General features: G+C 47.7%; 1 protein-coding gene across 21 annotated transcripts in view; it reads left to right on the top strand.

Moving 5' to 3' along the window:
- The window catches only part of LOC144114981 (uncharacterized), a 154,408-nt gene that overhangs the window by 25,445 nt on the left and 111,770 nt on the right, over window positions 1–17,193 (top strand). For all 21 annotated transcript variants that reach the window (XM_077649082.1, XM_077649079.1, XM_077649070.1 and 18 more), the window contains 2 exons: window positions 422–509; window positions 13,955–14,047. In XM_077649082.1, coding sequence (XP_077505208.1) covers window positions 422–509; window positions 13,955–14,047 — 181 coding nt within the window. The remainder of the gene's footprint in view (window positions 1–421; window positions 510–13,954; window positions 14,048–17,193) is intronic.

Here is a 17,193-nt window from a genome sequence, read left to right as displayed (position 1 = left end):
ACTCTACCGGATTGAACAGGGCTCGGATCGCGATCTGAGTGTGATCCCACTCTCAGCATGGCTCGGATCATGATCTGAATGTGAGCGCTGACTCATAACTTTGATCATGATCTGAACGTGAGTTCGAACTCACTTGCAACTCAGGTCATGATCTGAACATGAGTCCCGGCTCACTCACGACTCAGATCATGATCTGAATGTGAGTCCGGACTTACTCACGACTCAAATCATGATCTAAAATGAACATGAGTGAGCGCGAGTGAGTCGACTCATGAGTGAGTTCGCTGACCTATGCTCTCAGGAACAAGAAATCTGCAGTGTACACAATTGCGTACATAGCGCCTGAAAGGGTTAAATTAATTGTAGCTCCTTTTGCAAAGGATTCTGAGGCAGTGTTTCAATAATGCAAATTTTCCTGTAGGACGAAGAGAGAAGAGCTGGAGAAACTTGTTGCTAACTTGATTCATGAGAAGGCTGCGTTAGAGGATGAGCTGTGTAAATGGAAAATGGTGAGTAACTATACAATTTTTGACATTCTAAATTTTGCACTGTGGTTGCGGTTGCAAACTGAATGGTCATTGTGTCTAGCATCCACTCGTTCTGTTCAGAAGTATGTATGCATTCGTGCCAAATGCAGACATGAACCAACACCGGCCTTGCCGGCGGTCGTTGGTCGTCACAGAACAGTCACAGCCGCTCTCGGCTGCGCTCAATTTAAAGCTGGCTAAGCACCTCCTAGATAAAGTGCCAAAAGCAGCTACAACAATCTCGAACAAGGTAGAAGCAGTTGTGTTTGACTGCAATCATTGTAGATAAATGGTCCAATCTCGCATCAAGAAGTGATAAACTCTGCCTCAGTGGTTTTCAGCATGAACAAATTAAAGTACAAAGTTTTGCAGCATTACTCCCCCCTCAAAGAAGGTGTGCAGAAATAAACTCTGAGAAGAGAAAAATAAACTCCGTGAATGCAAACATAAAGCGTCTGTTAACATTCATAATAAGGCTTCACATGCAGAACTTCTAGGTGTGAATGGTGCTGTTAAGGTGCTGCTACTCCTTCGGGGACGACCTTGTAGTCAAGTTCTCCGATTCTACAAATAATCTCGTACGGGCCAAAGTAGTGGCGCAGGTTTTCACTGTGCTTATGGTGGCAAATGTTTGTCCACACCCACGCACGCTCACCGGGCTTGTATTCCGTGTGCTGACAGCATAGATGTAGCGTTGGGAATCGGTGTGTTGTTAGTCCTTGATCCATAGCTGGACAAGTTATCAGGCTTCTTCTGTGCGCTGAAGGTAGGCAGCGACGTCAATGTCTTCATCGGTGATGTTTGGGAGCATTGTGGTTGCCTCCCTGCGGTGTATGAACCCAGACAGTGTTATCCGAGTGGTCTCCTGCACAGCGGTGTTGTACGTAAAAACAACATAGCGGAGGATCACATCCCAGATCTTTTGTTTGCGTCCATATGCATGGCGAGCATGTCAGCGATAGTTTCGATCAGACACTGCATAAATCCGTGATGGTGTGCAGTAGTTCGCCATTGGCTTGCGTGGCTGTAGTTAAGATTGGCCTGTGTAAGCTCGGTCGTATATACTGTTCCCCTATCCATGATGAGAACTTGTGGGGCACTGGGGCACAAAAAGACCTTCTTTGCGAAAAATTTTGCGACTTCCACCGCAGTACTATTCGGCAGGGCTTTTGCTTCGCCATAGCAGGTCAGGTAGTCGGTTGCCATGATGATGCACTTGTTGCTCTGTGTTGGTGTTGGGAAAGGGCTGAGGGGATTCATTCCAATGTGTCGAAAGGGCTTGGTTGGTGTTCGTATGAGCTTCAATAGTCCAGCTGTCCTGATCGGTGGTGTCTTTCATCAATGACACTCACGGCATGTTTTGAAGTACCGTGCGACGTCGGCAGACAGTCGTGGCCAGTAGTACCATGGCCAATTCATAAGCAACGCACGAGGTGCAGCCCGCTACGTTGCACAGAAACGGCATCTTGGGCTTAGTTCTACATGCGCCCACCGCGGCACCACTGCTCGGGGACAACTGCTTGCAGGGAAATGCCTCGACAGCTGCATCGGTACGCCCGGTGCTGACTGTTTGAGGGCGTAAATAGTGTGCTTTATATTTCTTCGTTAAAGACTGCATTTTTAAGTCTCCATTGAACTTGCCGATTATGTCGCAAATCACCGCAGCAGGTGGAAACCTTCTAATGTTCGTCTAAACGCTAGCAATGACGGCTGCTTACACGATGCATGACAGGTGAGCGGCTCTGCCTCAAGATGCTGCGTAAATGCACCTGAAGCCTTTAATCTACTTTTATACGCTTCTCGTGGATCCATGTATGCTTCCCAGTTGTACTCGATAGTTGCTAGCTGATGGAAGAGCCGCTATTTCAGTTGGTTGCACAATACGTAACAGCGGCGCTTCTGGGGAATGCCGATGTTTGCTGGAAGAGCCGACGCCCCGACACCGATCACTCTTTGTTTGGTGGTGCTTGGAGTTGGTGCTTTTGACTCGACTGCCGGCCGCGTGCTTCGCCATGAGCTCTCCAGGTTCGAAAAGCATTCGGCGCTCATTCACTGCAGTGTTCAAGAGGGAGGCCATCATTTATGCCAAAGAAGCCAACAACTGTGCGGTGGGCCGCAATTTCGACGTTTCTTAACAGTTGGTGCGGGAGTGGAGGAAGCAGCGAGACAAAATTTTCGATTGCGACTCCAAGCGAAGAGGTTTCCGCGGGCCGAAGTCGGGACGCTTTCTGGAGCTGGAGGTCAAGCTTGCAGCGTATGTCACCGAAATACGTGATCGGTCCCTTCCAGTGACATGCGAAATGATCACGCAACAAGGCCGGGTCTCTGCTGCGGAAGCTGGAATACTCCGAACAAACTTAAAAGCCAGCAGGGCTTGGGCTTCGAAATTTATGAAGAGGGCTGGCTTCTCTCTTCGTCGGCGTACTAGTGTATGCCAGAAGCTGCTTGCTGCTTACGAGGAGAAAGTTCTTGCCTTCCATAGGTACTACCTCAAGCTCCGCGACTCGCGGCGATACCTGCTCGGCCAAATCCGCAATGCGGACCCGACTCCCGTCTATTTCGACATGACGAGCAACACAACAGTGAGCCTGAGGGAAGCTCGCGAGGTTAAGCTTCTCACGACAAACGAGAAACTTCGGTTCACTGTTATGCTATCATGCTTGGCAGATGGCACAAAGCTCCGACCTTACATCGTCTTCAAAAGAAAAACTATGCCAAAGGAAATGTTCCCGAAAGGTGTGATTGTGCAAGTGAACGAAAAAGGCTTTGTGACGGACGACTTAGTTATTGATTGGTACCGTCGGGTGTGGATTTTGAGGCCAGGGGCATCCCTCAAAAATCGCAATCCGAACCTCCTCGTGCTGGACTCATTTCGCGGCCACCTTACCGCAAAAGTGAAGGCAGAGCTCCGAAAAGAAGATACAGATATGCTGGTGATTCCCGGCGGTCTGGCGGGGCAGCTGCAGCCGCTAGACGTTGGCATTAACAAGCCATTCAAGGACTTGCTCCGGCGTAAGTACGAGTGGCTGGCGGCAGAAGGGCGGGAACTTACGCCAACGGGCCGCGTGAAGAGAGCCTCCCTGGCGGCTGTGTGCGGGTAGGTGATTTCCGCTTGGGCGGCCATTCCACGCGATGTCGTGGTGCGGTCATTTAGGAAGTGCAGGCTTTCCATGGAGGACGATGTGCTGTGGGATCGCAGCGGTGACGACAATGACAGCAGTACCACTGAAGATGAGTGACTCAAGTGAGGATGAATATCCCATCTACGCAATAAATTTTCGTTTTTGAAGCGCTCCACCGGTGTTTTTTTTTTTTTTTTCGGACATGCGATTGAGGGGGTCGACTTACATTCGCGTCCACTTTTTTTTTTTTTTTTCGGACATGCGATTTGGGGGAGTCGACATACAATCGTGTAAATACGGTATTATTTCCATTAATTTTCAATATGTTTCCGCTTCACATCACATTGAATCTTGGCTCTTTATCTGGCAACACTATAACCTGGCAACACTGGAAGCTCCGTACTCAGGCAACACTACAGTCTAGCGTCTCAAACTTGGCTAGGACCACGGAGGAAGGAAAGCTCAGGAGAGGCCCTCGCTATCCGAGCTGCATGACAAAAAGCACACGCTTTCAGAAGGACTACTGGGAGTCTTTGGTCGACAACACAGCCAATGGTAACACTGGACGCAGCGGTGTCGTCTGCTGCATTGTCTGCTGCTCATGCGCAAGCGCGCCGACACGGAGGCCAAGTGGTGGTGGTGGTGGTGGCGGTGGTGGTGGTGGTGGGGGGGAGCAGGCAAAACAGCTTCAAAAAATGTGACGTAACTGCCTGTCCTGAGCTTTTTCCTTCCTCCATGGCTAAGACTTTTCTTTCTTTAATGTCCGCCCGTTGATCACATCCAATCCAATCCCATCCAAAACACTGGCACAGCAGATGGTGGGCACCACTCGCGAAACCATACCTATATATCTATATATATGTTTTAAGTTATAGTAGTAATTTAGAAAAAGAAAAAAAAAATCGAACAGCGCAAACACTGACAAGCACAAGAGACCAGGAAATGACCAACACAGTGCTGACTATCAATAGAAGGTTTATTTCTGTGCTACTTAGTATAGAGACATAGATGACACTGATATGGAAAGACACACAACGTGCAAAAAAGAAAATGCAACAACAGAAACACTATGGAAATCAACAGAGATTATCAGTTCCCCAGAAGTGACAGCTACTTTTGCAGCAGTGTTGACGAAAGGGTGCTGACACATGCATTTTCCTGCTTCAATATCTTGTATACCTCCATTATTTCCCTTGCAGTTTTGTCCTGGTTTTTTGCAGTCACTTTTGTTTCATGATACGGCAGCACGCACTGTTTTCTTCTTCTTTGTTGCACATTCACAATTCCGGCAGTGAAGTCTGAGGTGTCCAGAAATTACTTTTGAAAGTTTGTAGCTATGTTCTTTTAGTCTTTCGTTTATGCAGCGTCCAGTCTACCTTATGCACCATGGTGTAAGAATCTATTTAGGTGCTGACACTGCGCCCGGCAGCGTGACCTGATCTTGTTCGCTGCTCCTTGCACTTCTCTCGAACGCGTGAACAGATGGTGCCACACGATGGGAGCCTGTTTAGTCGCTGAGCTGCGGCGGCCGTAATACAGGTATTGAGTGATCGTTCGGTGCCGCGGCATGTATGTGCTCTTGTTAAGTGCGGCAAGGCACAGAAGGTTTGAAACTGCTGTTGACACCAAATAATTTTGGATGACTTCGTGTTTTACTTGCTGAACTGCATGAATGGGTGGAACAGCAGCGAGGACGCTGCTCTGCGAACCTTCCGAGCTCGTTATCGAAATGCGTTCACTGCAAAGTTTTTTCGCTCATCCGCATGAATTCTGAGAGCATAGTTAACTATACCGACTCTTAAATACAAAAAGGTCGGCCGCAATGCGCTTGCTCTCAGATTTGGGCCATATTTGTGCCTACGCATACATTCAGACATTGCTTGAGCAGTGTAATGCGCCAACGCTGTGAGATGATGCCCACCGTGTAGAAAACATGGTTTAATTTGGCCAACTGGAGTTTTTTAATGTGCAGAGAAACTTCAATGGCGTTTCCGCATTTCGCTTGCATCAGAAATAGAACCCACGCTTTTGTGCTGCATTTCGGAACGCCTCCAGCGCTGTACTAACGAGCACAGGTACCAGAAGAAAACCAAGTGTGCATTTGCGACGTTTTAAAGGCCAGTGCAGTGCACTTTTAGCTACGCGACGCAAGAATGGTTAATGGAAATTCCCCTGGCATTCCTCCTGCCAAGCTCATCTTTTACGCCGACACCGACGATGCTGAGCTGTTGTCTTCCTCAATAAAGGACTGGCGCGCACGCGCAGAGGTAAAATAGTTGCACGACTCCAAACTAGGATTGGTGGATGTCAGTTTAGAATAATTGCAAATTGCATGGTAAAGCGACTTGTTGACCTCAATAATGTTGGGCCACGAAATTCTCCATCGAGTGTTCTAGGGCCTGGCAAATTGTGCAGCTGCACATTCGTTATAAATCTTACCGGCATGCTTTCTGCCTTTCATACCATCATCTTTTGTTGCACCAAAATGTACGGCGGGTGAAAACTGGTGACGAGATCACCGACTGAAATTAATTGGTGCACTGCCATGGCATGTACAGGTAACTCTGAGCACCTGTAGAATGCTAAGTACACGGCGCTCAAGAGAACAAACCTTAGCACCATGAATGCCGATGAAGACGAAGCTTGCACTTAAGTAAGGAGGAGCCTCCAATTTTCATGGTGGAAGAAAGGCATGTTCCTTGATCATCTGACACACATGATGAACTCCAGCCACCTATGCGCAGTTTCTTTTGAGGGCTCCATGCTGCATCGGCATCACATTTTTCACAGGCCACCCCGACGGCAGTGCAGAGGCGGCGGGCGCGAACTGCTTGCTTGCCTGCTTGGCACTTGTTGCTGCAGACTGTCGTTTTCTAGGAGGCTTTCTTGAACTTGCCTCTTTTGTCAGAGATTTGGGACACCCGGGAAAAATACTGGGCACAGCCTTCGAATACAGCACTGGTTTCTAGGGTGCATTTAAAAGTTCCTTGCTATTGAGGTCGGCGTCGTGCGATCTTATATCGTATGCTCGGGAAAGTGCCTCGCGCAGACGTGGTCGCTCGATCGCAATATTCTATGGGCTCAGGTGATTGCCTGCCGCCAAAGTTCTAGACGATGTTATGCCCGAGCACGCATTTCGCTGGCCTCCGTGGAAGCCGGCGCCGGGCTCCCGACATTGCACAACGCAAGCCCGGACTCTTGGACCATCTTGGACATGTCGTGGCTTGCTGCATGATTCATCCAGGCATGCCCGGCGGAATCCTCTCTCTCCCCCCTCGCAAGCGCCAGCTCGAACCGCAACCGACGCTTCGCCGACAGCCCTTTTCTGGCTGCAAACAGCCGAGCTCCTCTCGTCCATTCGTCAAATTCGAACTGCGACCAGTGCCATGACCTGATTGGAGGGTTTGAATGGCTGGCTGGGCCATTGGTCAATAAAAGGTCGAGCCATGCCAGCAGAAGAGCAGACAAGCAGATGAAGACATCAAGCGAGAGAGACGCCCTCCCGGCACATCGCAGTGTCCCTTTGTGGGAGCACGTTGGGCTCTTGGCCATAGTGCCGTTAATGTAAAGCGCTTGTTTATACTGTACATAAATGTTTTGTTGACTCACCGCCGCCTTTTCGTTTTGTCACTCAGCTCTGCGCAACAGTGGCAGCAGGCTGAGAAGCCATAGTCCCAGCAGTAGAGACAGTCTGGGAGGTCCAGCTGTGAGAGTGGTGACAGCGGTGGGATGCCCAGACGTAACAGCGAGCAGGCTCCAACGGAGCTCTAAAAAGTGATGCTTCGTGCAGACAACTCTGGTAGGCCAATCTGCATTAGGTTACAAAGCACTTCTTACCCATAATCACGTCTAATCGGCTTCTTGAACCGGCTGGATCCCTCAGGTGTGTCACCGCAACAACCAACACATTACAGCCACTATGTACGTACATAGGCTGCGACGACCATGCATGGCGTCAGCCCGCGCCACCACGTGCGTTTGCACCACAACTATCACTGCGGCTGGTCCCAAACTACGACACAAAAAGCTAGTTCTAGCAAACTTTGTTCGTGCACGGCGCCTAACACAACGTGGGACCCAAGAATCTCACGTCCACACCTTGTGACGCACTGTGGCAGCGCAAAACACCGAAAAACACAGCGTAAACGGCACTGAAAGCAGTGCAAAGTGCTTAGCTGTGTCCGGCGCTGAGCACTTTGTGAATGGCCCCTTCTCCGCAGCGCCCACCGCAGGGCAGAGGAATTTTATCAACAACCCGCTTATCACCAGGGACTAAGCGCTGTTGGTGCTTCGTTGTGCACTTAGCTACCTTGCCCTTTTCTGCATTCATCGACACCTTCTTTTTCCAAATTTTTTTCAGGGAGTATGAAATTTCAGCCACACTTCTCGGTGCTGTAGTTGGAAGGGAATTCGTGATACCTCACGGTGGGATCCTTTCTGGTGTTTGTGACGCAGAGTGGCACGTAGCAGCTGCTCAGCATCGTGCTCCATACACGTCACTGGATGAAACACGCACGTGCACAAAAAGCCCAAAGCGTGTACGGCAGATACGAGGCAAATGCTCTCACTCATGCGCACACCAAAAATTCCAAAGCCAGCACTGCAGACACGAGGAACGTGAGCAAACACGGTCTTACTCGAAGCAAACGCGCTCGGGCACGAAGCAACATGTGCTTCAGGAGTCCACGGCGCCCTCACCAAAAACAGCGGTCATAACTGTAAACTCCACTGGGATGTGCTCGCCCATTATCGGTGGCACGACTTAGCTGTCCGCACCTTGCTTCGCATCAAGTGGCCGTGGTAATACTATTTATCTTGAATGCGACGTAGGGTGCGGATAAACCTCTGTTGCCCAGCTGCTGGTTCATTGTGCGAAGGCAGCATAATTTTTTTTTCCTAAGGTGTTTGGAACGATGAGGAGGTATGCAGTCTTGTCAGAGGCGGAGTTCTTGAGGATGCCATTTTGCAGACAGAAAGGGGACAAACTACGCTTGGAACACTGCTGGGGGGAAGAAGCCTTGCCTTCCAGACAGTGGACAAGATGCTGTAGGCTGGGGTCCGAGCATTAGCGTTGCGTGAACTCGCTGGTGCTTATCGGTCCTAGAAAGGCATCCTTATTGTCCTCTTCTAGCGGCTTGTCAACAGGGGCTCGAGATAGGCTGTTCACATCGGTGTGCTTGCAGCCAGATTTGTAGACGATGGTGATGTCGAACTCCTGAAGGCGCAGGCTCCATCAAGCAAGTTGGCTGGTGGGGTCCTTCAAATTTGCAAGTCAGCACAGCGCGTGATGGTTGCTGACGATCTTGAATGGTTGTCCGTACACGTAAGGACGAAATTAGGATGTAGCCCAGATAATGATGAGGCATTCGTTCTCAGTCGTCTAATAGTTAGCATGGACCTTCAACCGAGAATGGCTGTCATGCGCAATTACTTTTTCCAGACCATCCGTTTTTCTGAATGAGAATGGCACCTAGGTCCATGCTTCTTGCATCAATACGAATTTCGGTCTTGGCGCTTTCATCAAAGTGTTCATGGACCGGAGGGGACTGTAAACATCTGCGGAGACCTTTCTTGTCAGGCTGTGGGTAACTGGGCAATAGCGGCTATCTTCTGCGGTTCAGGGCGCACGCCTTCCTTGTTGACAATGTGACCAAGAAATAGCAGCTCCTGTTGGGCAGACCGCCATTTCTCGGGCTTTAGGGTAAGTCTGGAAGACTTGATTGCTTCCAGTACTGCCTTCAGCCTTTGCTGGTGTTCATCGAAGGTTTTGCACTTGAGGCCTGCCAACACCTTGTCCATTACTTGTTGAAATGTTGCTGGTGTGGAACAAAGCTCAAGTGGCATGACTGAACTCATTAACCCATCCTGCATAATGAAGGATGTCTTTTCTCGGCCTCTTTTGTCGACTTAATCTGCTAGTACCCTCTCTTCAGATGCATTGACGAAAAGTACTTGGCGTGGCAGAGTTGGTCCACAGTGCCATCTTTCTCACCAAAATGACTGGTGCCGCCTAGGGGCTCTTCAAAGGCTGGATAACATCATCGCAGAGCTTTTGTTCCACTTGGTCCCGGTTGGCTTGGAGATTTCACGGCGACATGCGGTAGGGTTGTCGCAGAGACATCGGGCGTACTTGTTGGTTACAGTGCGATGTTTGGCAATTGGTGTTTGTTAGACCTTTGACGATGATGAAAATCAAATGCTGTACCTTCAAAGAAGACTTTGGATCTGGTCTTGTCTGTTTCGTGGCAGTGCTTTGTTGATTTTGAAGGCGAGCTTGTGGTCTTGGTTAGACAAGTCTTTTGTTGATTGGTTGGGAAGGGCAAAGACATCTCAAATGTCTGCTAGTTCATCCTGAAAAGCAATCATTGTGCCTTTCTTAAGATGACGGTATTCTTCACTGAAGTTTGTCACCAGCACCTGAGCTTCTCCATTCCGGAAACGGACGATGCCCCTTGCAATGCCAAGGGCAAATGGGTGTTTCCCTCAATGATGCCTTCGACGGTGTCGGTATCTCCAGCACCCACAGAGACGCTGACGCTGACACTTGATCGGGGAGGGACGCTCGCATCTTCATCAAGAAGATTCAGAACAGCATGATGCTTCAGTGTTGTTGAAGGTGTGGCTTTGTCAATTGAAAGCGTGATGAACTTCGATTGAAGGTCTATGATCGCTCAGGAAGTTCGCATCCAAAATCACGTCACAGGAACACTGCTGCAGGATCAGGAAGCTGGCAGAATAAGTACATGCATTTACTGTTACCCTCGTTGTGCATCGCCCTGACAGTGTAATAAGGTGGCCACCCTCAGTGCGGATTTACAGGCCATCCAAAGTGGTCTCTACTTGCAGAACGGTCCGGTGATGACAGCGTAGGCAGCGCCTGTGTCCACCAATGCAGTAACCGTGAGACAGTCGATAGCCGCTTCAAGGTTGGCTGTTCGCGTCCTCACATTGCGCATTGGCCTCTGAATGCGATCTCTCTTCTTGTGTCGTGATCATGGCTGCAGCATGCTGTTGTCATTTCTTTGGGCGACGATGTCAGTTTGAAGTCTATTTGTTTTGTTGTCATCAAGGTTGCCTTTGTGTGTAGCGTCGGCATAATGGTTGCGGCATCTTCATGAGGCATGGTCAATGGAGTATCTTCATCGTTTCGCTGGTGAGCAACCTCGCCTCCAAAGATTGGTGTTTTTAATTTTCTCTACGGAGGCTGGGAGACCTTCCTCGCACAGCTGCTGCATAGCTGCGACTCGTCGACGCAAAGCGTGTGGTGGATGGCGATGGGGAGCAGGACAGACAGCTTGATGACTCTTACGTTCTTCTGCACAGGTAGTTGTTGATTTCCCGGGATCGCTGGCCTGGGTGTGATGGTGGTGAGGCATCGGTAGCGAAACCACGCAGAGCAATGCATATGTGTGAGCAACGAAGCAGGATGTGGCTGGCAGAACCACAGTGGAAGCACGGTATGCGGCCATCAGAAGTCCTCCACTTGTCACATTACCTAGAGCCGTCGCGTTGCTCATAAGGTGGGCAGCCGGGAGCTAGGTGCCTCGTTCAAGAGGGCTTGGGGTGTGCCGTCGAGGCTTAGGACTGCATAGTGCGGCACCGTAGGTCATGGCTTCAGCTTCCGTTGGAGTTGTCGCTGACAAGGAGCCAAGCTCATGTTGCATTTCTTCATAGATGTCTGTGAGGGTCGCTGCCTGGGGCTGATGGAGAAAATGGCAGCATTCGGCGCAGCTGTTCCCGAACAGTCTCACTTATTAGATCTGGCAGGTTATCCCCGCTTGTAGGTGTATCATCTGAGGAGCTTGCCTGGAGCACTTAAAGTGGTCGGTTGTATTGGCAGGCCCAGGCATCAAGGGTCTTTTTCGACTGTAGAAGCTTCTTCTTTGAGTTCGGTGACGGTTTTGGAGGATTTCATATCAGGCTGGCAAAGAGCCGCTCCTTTATGCCTGCTTGAGAAAGGTGACCTTCTTTTCTTCTGTCCTGTCAGGGTTGGTGCGCCGGGAAAGGCGTTTTATCTATTTCGCATATGCAAGGACTCCTTGATTTGGGTTCAGGATATGCATCTGAAGCATCAGTTCGGGTCCTTCATTACGGAGCGTGTTAGCAAATGTCTTCAAGAGTTCTTTTCTTATATTCTTCCCGCGTTGGCAGGGAATTCTTATTATTGTCAAATCATGTTCATGCTGTGCCATCCGGAGCAGAGAAGACATACTGCAGTTTGGCCTGATCATACCACCTGCTGAACATTGCCACCAAGGGTAAACCATGGAAAATTGGCAGCTCCCGGGGCTGTTGGAAGACAAGCGACAAGAACTAGGAGGGCAGACTCCATCTTCATAAGCATGGCGAGTTGACGATGCAGCACCTCCACCAGATGTCACATGTAGTGACGGCAGTCCGGCACGCAAGAAGACAGTAAAAGGCTTCCCAAGAGAAGCTCTTTATTGGACTGACCTGCACCCACAAATACTGAAAAACTTGGCGACGGTGATATCAACAAATGCTCTTGGTGATTGTCGAGGAACAAAATCTCAGCCGCTCTTAGCCGCACTCAATTTAAAGCTGGCTAAACATCTTCTAGATAAGCGCCAAAAGGAGCTACAGCAATCTCGAACAAGGTAGAAATATTTGTGTGCGGCTGTGATCATTCGAGATAAAGCTGGTTGCATCTCGTGTCATAATAAGGAATGTGTGCCGGCAGCTTTTAGCATGAACAAACAAAAGTACAAAGCTTCGAAGCAATACTTACTTCTCTTTGCGTTCATGAAAGCACGATTTCATCTACCATAGAGGCCCTGAAAGCATATAGCCATCCCCCCCCCCCTTTTTTTTTTAATCCCACTCCTGCAGTATGGTTGTTATCAAGTATATGAGCAAGTGCACCTCACATCTTCCAGTCTGCAACGGGCAACGGCTCTGTGCTGATATGTGCCCATGTCAGATTTCTTTGCCTTGAAAACGTGTGCTAGAAGGCTGCATCAGTTTAAAATTCAGCTACCACATAATTCTTTAGGCACCAAGCTCATGAGCAGGCAAGCTCTATGACTATGCGCCTTTTCATGTGTTGCATTCGCGGCACAGAAGTCTGGCCATATCGAATCGCTGCGCCGCTTGCAGGCTGGCGTGACGGAGCCCTGTCTTCCCTACCTGCACCCCCAAGAACACTTCCCCGCACCTTCGCAGAAAGGCACGGGGAAGCTACCTTGTGGTGGTGAGCCAAAGGTGCGGGGAGGTTCTCTTCCAGAGTGTCGCTTCTGGCGAGGAAGCATTCTTTTAACTGTTTTCTCTAGCTTGCCTTGATAGCGTCTCGCGGATGTTTAGCAAGTACCACAGTGCAGAGCCATTATGGGTCACGGTTGTCGTGAAACATGGAGAATATAGAAATGGAAAATATAAGAAGGTTGCGGCAACCCCGTTTGAATTCTGTCAAGGAGTGGCTGTGTTGTTCTTTACCATAACTTTTAAGCAATTATCAATTAAAGTTTTGGTTATACTGACCATGGTGTTTGTTTTTGTTACTAAGGTGCTATTCTGTTGTACTGTACTGGTTTAGCGGGGCTGTGGACTCAAGTCTTCTGCTGTGGCGGCTATATTTTACTTCACCCTTCATCTGTTGTGTACATGATTAAAATGAAGATTTGATACTGGAATTTTTGAATGTCGAATGAGGATCGAAAACCAAAGACACTGGAAATCATTCATTTATGCCTATATTTACTATTGTCTGCAAAGAGGTAATGGAGGCAGTTTTGTTTCGTTCTCTTTTTCTGCCATTGTGTGGTACAGTTAACTCGGAAGCACAGTGCGTGTTGAGAGGCACTCCGATTTCTGTGCTAGTGAAGAGTAGGTATACGTTTTACTTTACTAACCATCGGGTTACTGCTACAAAATACGAAAGCTGCTCCGGACAATTTTTGTCTGTCAAATAGCCTGCTCTGAAATGCTCTTGGCCATTCCCACCCCCGAGCTGATCATCCCTCATGGAATCAGATACAGACTGTTATTTTTCCATGTTCATTTTCCTCAGATATTATTTATACACATACTCTAAGTTCGAATATTGGCTACAGCACAGCGGGAGTGTGTGACATGACCAAGCAGTGCACTACGATGCAGTGAATGTGTTGTGAAAATTGTCATTATTGTAGGGTAGTCAAATTAGCAGATGTTTCCATTTATTGAAATATTTTGTTTTGAGTAGGTTGTGTTGAACACGTAACACTAGCTAAATTGAACTGTTGTTTTGTCCTTTTATTGTGGCTACGCTTATTGTCTTTACAAATGACCACGTTGCATCATTTCCAGAAGACAAATGTTTCTGAGGCTGCCCAAGATGATAATGTAAAGATGGTTAGCACATTGTCCCATGTCAAGAAGGAGCTGGAAGACAAAGTAAAGGTATGCAGCAGTTGGCCTTGTAGGTGTCTACTTTCAGTTTATTTTTGATGGGATCAAGTCTCTTGCCCTTTTTGTTTGCTTGCTGGAGTGTCAAAGGGTATTTTGCAGCCGACGAGTGTACATAAGTTGGTACTTGCCTAGTAACTGCAATTGCAATTTGAGCGCTGCATTCTCTTTGTGTTTTTATGAATTGTGGTCTCATCGTAAGGCTCATGCATTGTTTTGTGCACGTGTTGGGCACTTAGTGTACTCCTGGGTGGTGCACCATTCTGCACATGCATGCATGGGCAAATTGACTTCTCTCCCCAGGCAGGTTAGCTTAATGTAAATTCCCCCCCCCCCCCCCCCAAAAAAAACTTCCTTTGCAGCCAGCTCCAGTGTGCACTGTAGGGAAGAGCAGGCACGGAGCAACTCTGGTGTGGGGTGTGGGTGCTCAACTTGCAAAATTTTTTAGTGCTCAAAACAAAAGGTGTGTCGATTAAATTTCCTGAAATAAATTGTATTAAATGGTACTGTGCAATGTACTACCTTTCATATTTTTACTAGAACCACGTCACTATGCAAGCTGAATATGTGGCAGAAAGTAATTTTTCTCAAATTTATAATTTTTTTTGCTGGCAAGTTTTGTTTTCTAATTTTTATCAGCTCATTTTTAGCAGCTTTCTTGCCTTCTGGACAACTTTGGAAAACAGTTCGGAGAGCAAAGAATTAAAAACTTAAAGGGGCTCAACAAAGATGCAATGTGCCTAGGATGCTAAGGGACGCCGCTGCACAAATATTCTCCAGTTAGAATTTTTTAGATGCATTTTGTGGAAGCTCGGTTATCTGTAGTAAAAATTTGAATTTCCGCGCCTTCGTGCCTTTCCCTCTCCTCTCGTCGCTTTTTGCATGCTGTAATGTCGGCGCTTCTGCGCCGGCTCCTCGCACTCGCCCCCTCCGCCAGCTGCCGTCACGCGCGAACCAATGCTAGCAGTCTGCTGCTGACATAACGAGCGCTACATCGTAACGAGCGCTACATGACATAACGAGCGCAACATGACTTCACAATCGTGGATGTTGACGTAATGAGCACGGATGCTGACGTAACGAGCACAGATTTGGGTGAAAGCCCAGCACCGCAGGTCGCTGCCAGACGCGGAGGGGGAGTTTTAAAAATTGTATTGTAAATTATCGGCTCGTTTTTGATGTCTCGTACGCGGCATGAACGCTCGTTGTCCTGTACTCTACATAATGCGAGCATTTTATAGACAACCTCAAACATCCTTTTCAGGGACCCTTTAAGAGCACAATAATTTTGGAGAACATGGAATTTGATTAAGAGTTTCAAAATTGCAGCTTTGTACCTTTTTCCTTCTTTTGTAATTTAGGTGAACGAAACAGAATTTGTTGTAATTTGTAAACAATAATTTAAATTTAAAATTTTTGTGTATGAAAGTGTAATGTCTTTTACATAAAATATGCATATATGCATATATGCATAAAATATTTTATTTACAAATTTTCTTGTTTGACTAGGTGTTGCTACCGTTTGCAAACTTAAAATGACAGCCATGGCAAAATCTGGATCAATTGGTGTGGAATGACCCTGTATAGCTGCACTTCAGTGGATGCTAATTAGTAGTTACACCCTTATTTCATATAGTAGTTCTGTGCACTGATTTTCAGTGAGCAGCTTGTTTTTTTGATGTTTTTTTTTCACTCTTGGGCTGTTGGAAAATTTCTCCACAAAAGTTTTGTCACGGTTATGCTCGATTCCCAGGGGCTTGATTCCTAGTGCCATTGGGTACCCACCAGTTTTCAGAGGTTACAAGCTTTCCCCAGTCCTGGCGGTCAGTTTCTCTGATGAAATGCTTTCAAAATGAGTCTCTGACCCCTCTTTGTGTAGACCTAAATACCTTGTGCCGTGTTGCTCTGTGGCCAAAGCTGCCCTATGCCATTTAAATTTATCATCGCCATCAAGAAGTGTTCAAGTGTTTTGGGGTCTCACTATTCTGGGATCTCTTCAATAATAAAGTTTACAAATTTTAAAGCATAACCTTAAATATCCCTTAAATAACTATAGACATCAAATATTTGCTTTTGCTTTTTCTTCTTTCAAACGATGACGGCAGCAGTGGCCTAGTAGTTTGAGCATCCGCCTCATGTGGGAGGTGCGGGGTTTGATTCCCAGGTACAACGGGTACAAGCTTTCTCCTGTCTGGTGCTAGGCTTCTTAGGGTGAAATGCTTGGGAAATGGGTCTTCAGCTCCACCTTGTGAAATGAAAACTTCCTTGTGCCATGGCGCTCTTTGGCCCAAAGCTGCCCTTGCTTCACAAAAATTCATCTTCATCATTCTTTCAAACAATCCCTTAGGCATTGGTGTACACGAAGCACACTGTGATATTTGCCTATGACTGCTAAATAATTTATAATTTAATTCTTGACGCTGTTTCGGTTTCATCAACCACACGATGGCTGCGATGTGTAGAGATAACTTGAGGTCACGTGCGACACCAAAAAATAACAGCTCATTTGTTGTAATTTTAGCTCTTGAAGCAGGCTGGTTTAAGTGCTTTAATTGGTTTAAGTGCTTTAATGTTCCAAAAATTGGTTTTTGGGGAAAGGAAATGGTGCAGTATCTGTCTCGCATATCGGCAGACACCTGAACCAGGCTGTAAGGGAAGGGATAAAGGAGGGACTAAGAGTAGAGAGGAAGAAAGAGATTCCATAGTAGAGTGCTCCAGAATAATTTTTACCACCTGGGGATCTTTTAACGTGCACTGGCATCCTACAGCACACTGGGGTGCCTTAGCGTTTCGCCTCTGTCGAAACGCGGCCGCCGCTGTCGGGTTCGAACCCGGGTACTCCGGATCAGTAGCCGAGCGCCCTAACCACAGAGCCAAAATGGCAAAATTGCATTCAGGATGTCTCTAGGAATTGAATGACATCACTTTCAAGCTGTTTCGACCACTGGTTTAGTGAAAAAAGGGGGTACACAGTTGCACCAATGACTTCGTAAAAGTACCTCAAATTTGGCATGTATCTGTACCTCAGTCTTTTGGACGTATAAGACATCTTGGATTAGGATTGAGAATTGCTGTGAAAATTGTTCAGCTTTCGAGCTCGGCAATTTTCAAAATGGGTTTTTCCCCCCAAGGTAGGTCTC

This window comes from Amblyomma americanum, chromosome 1 (assembly GCF_052857255.1).
Source record: "Amblyomma americanum isolate KBUSLIRL-KWMA chromosome 1, ASM5285725v1, whole genome shotgun sequence".
Classification (NCBI taxonomy): domain Eukaryota; kingdom Metazoa; phylum Arthropoda; class Arachnida; order Ixodida; family Ixodidae; genus Amblyomma; species Amblyomma americanum.
The sequence above is the reverse complement of the archived record's forward strand: the minus strand, read 5'-3'. Positions and strand labels throughout refer to the sequence as shown.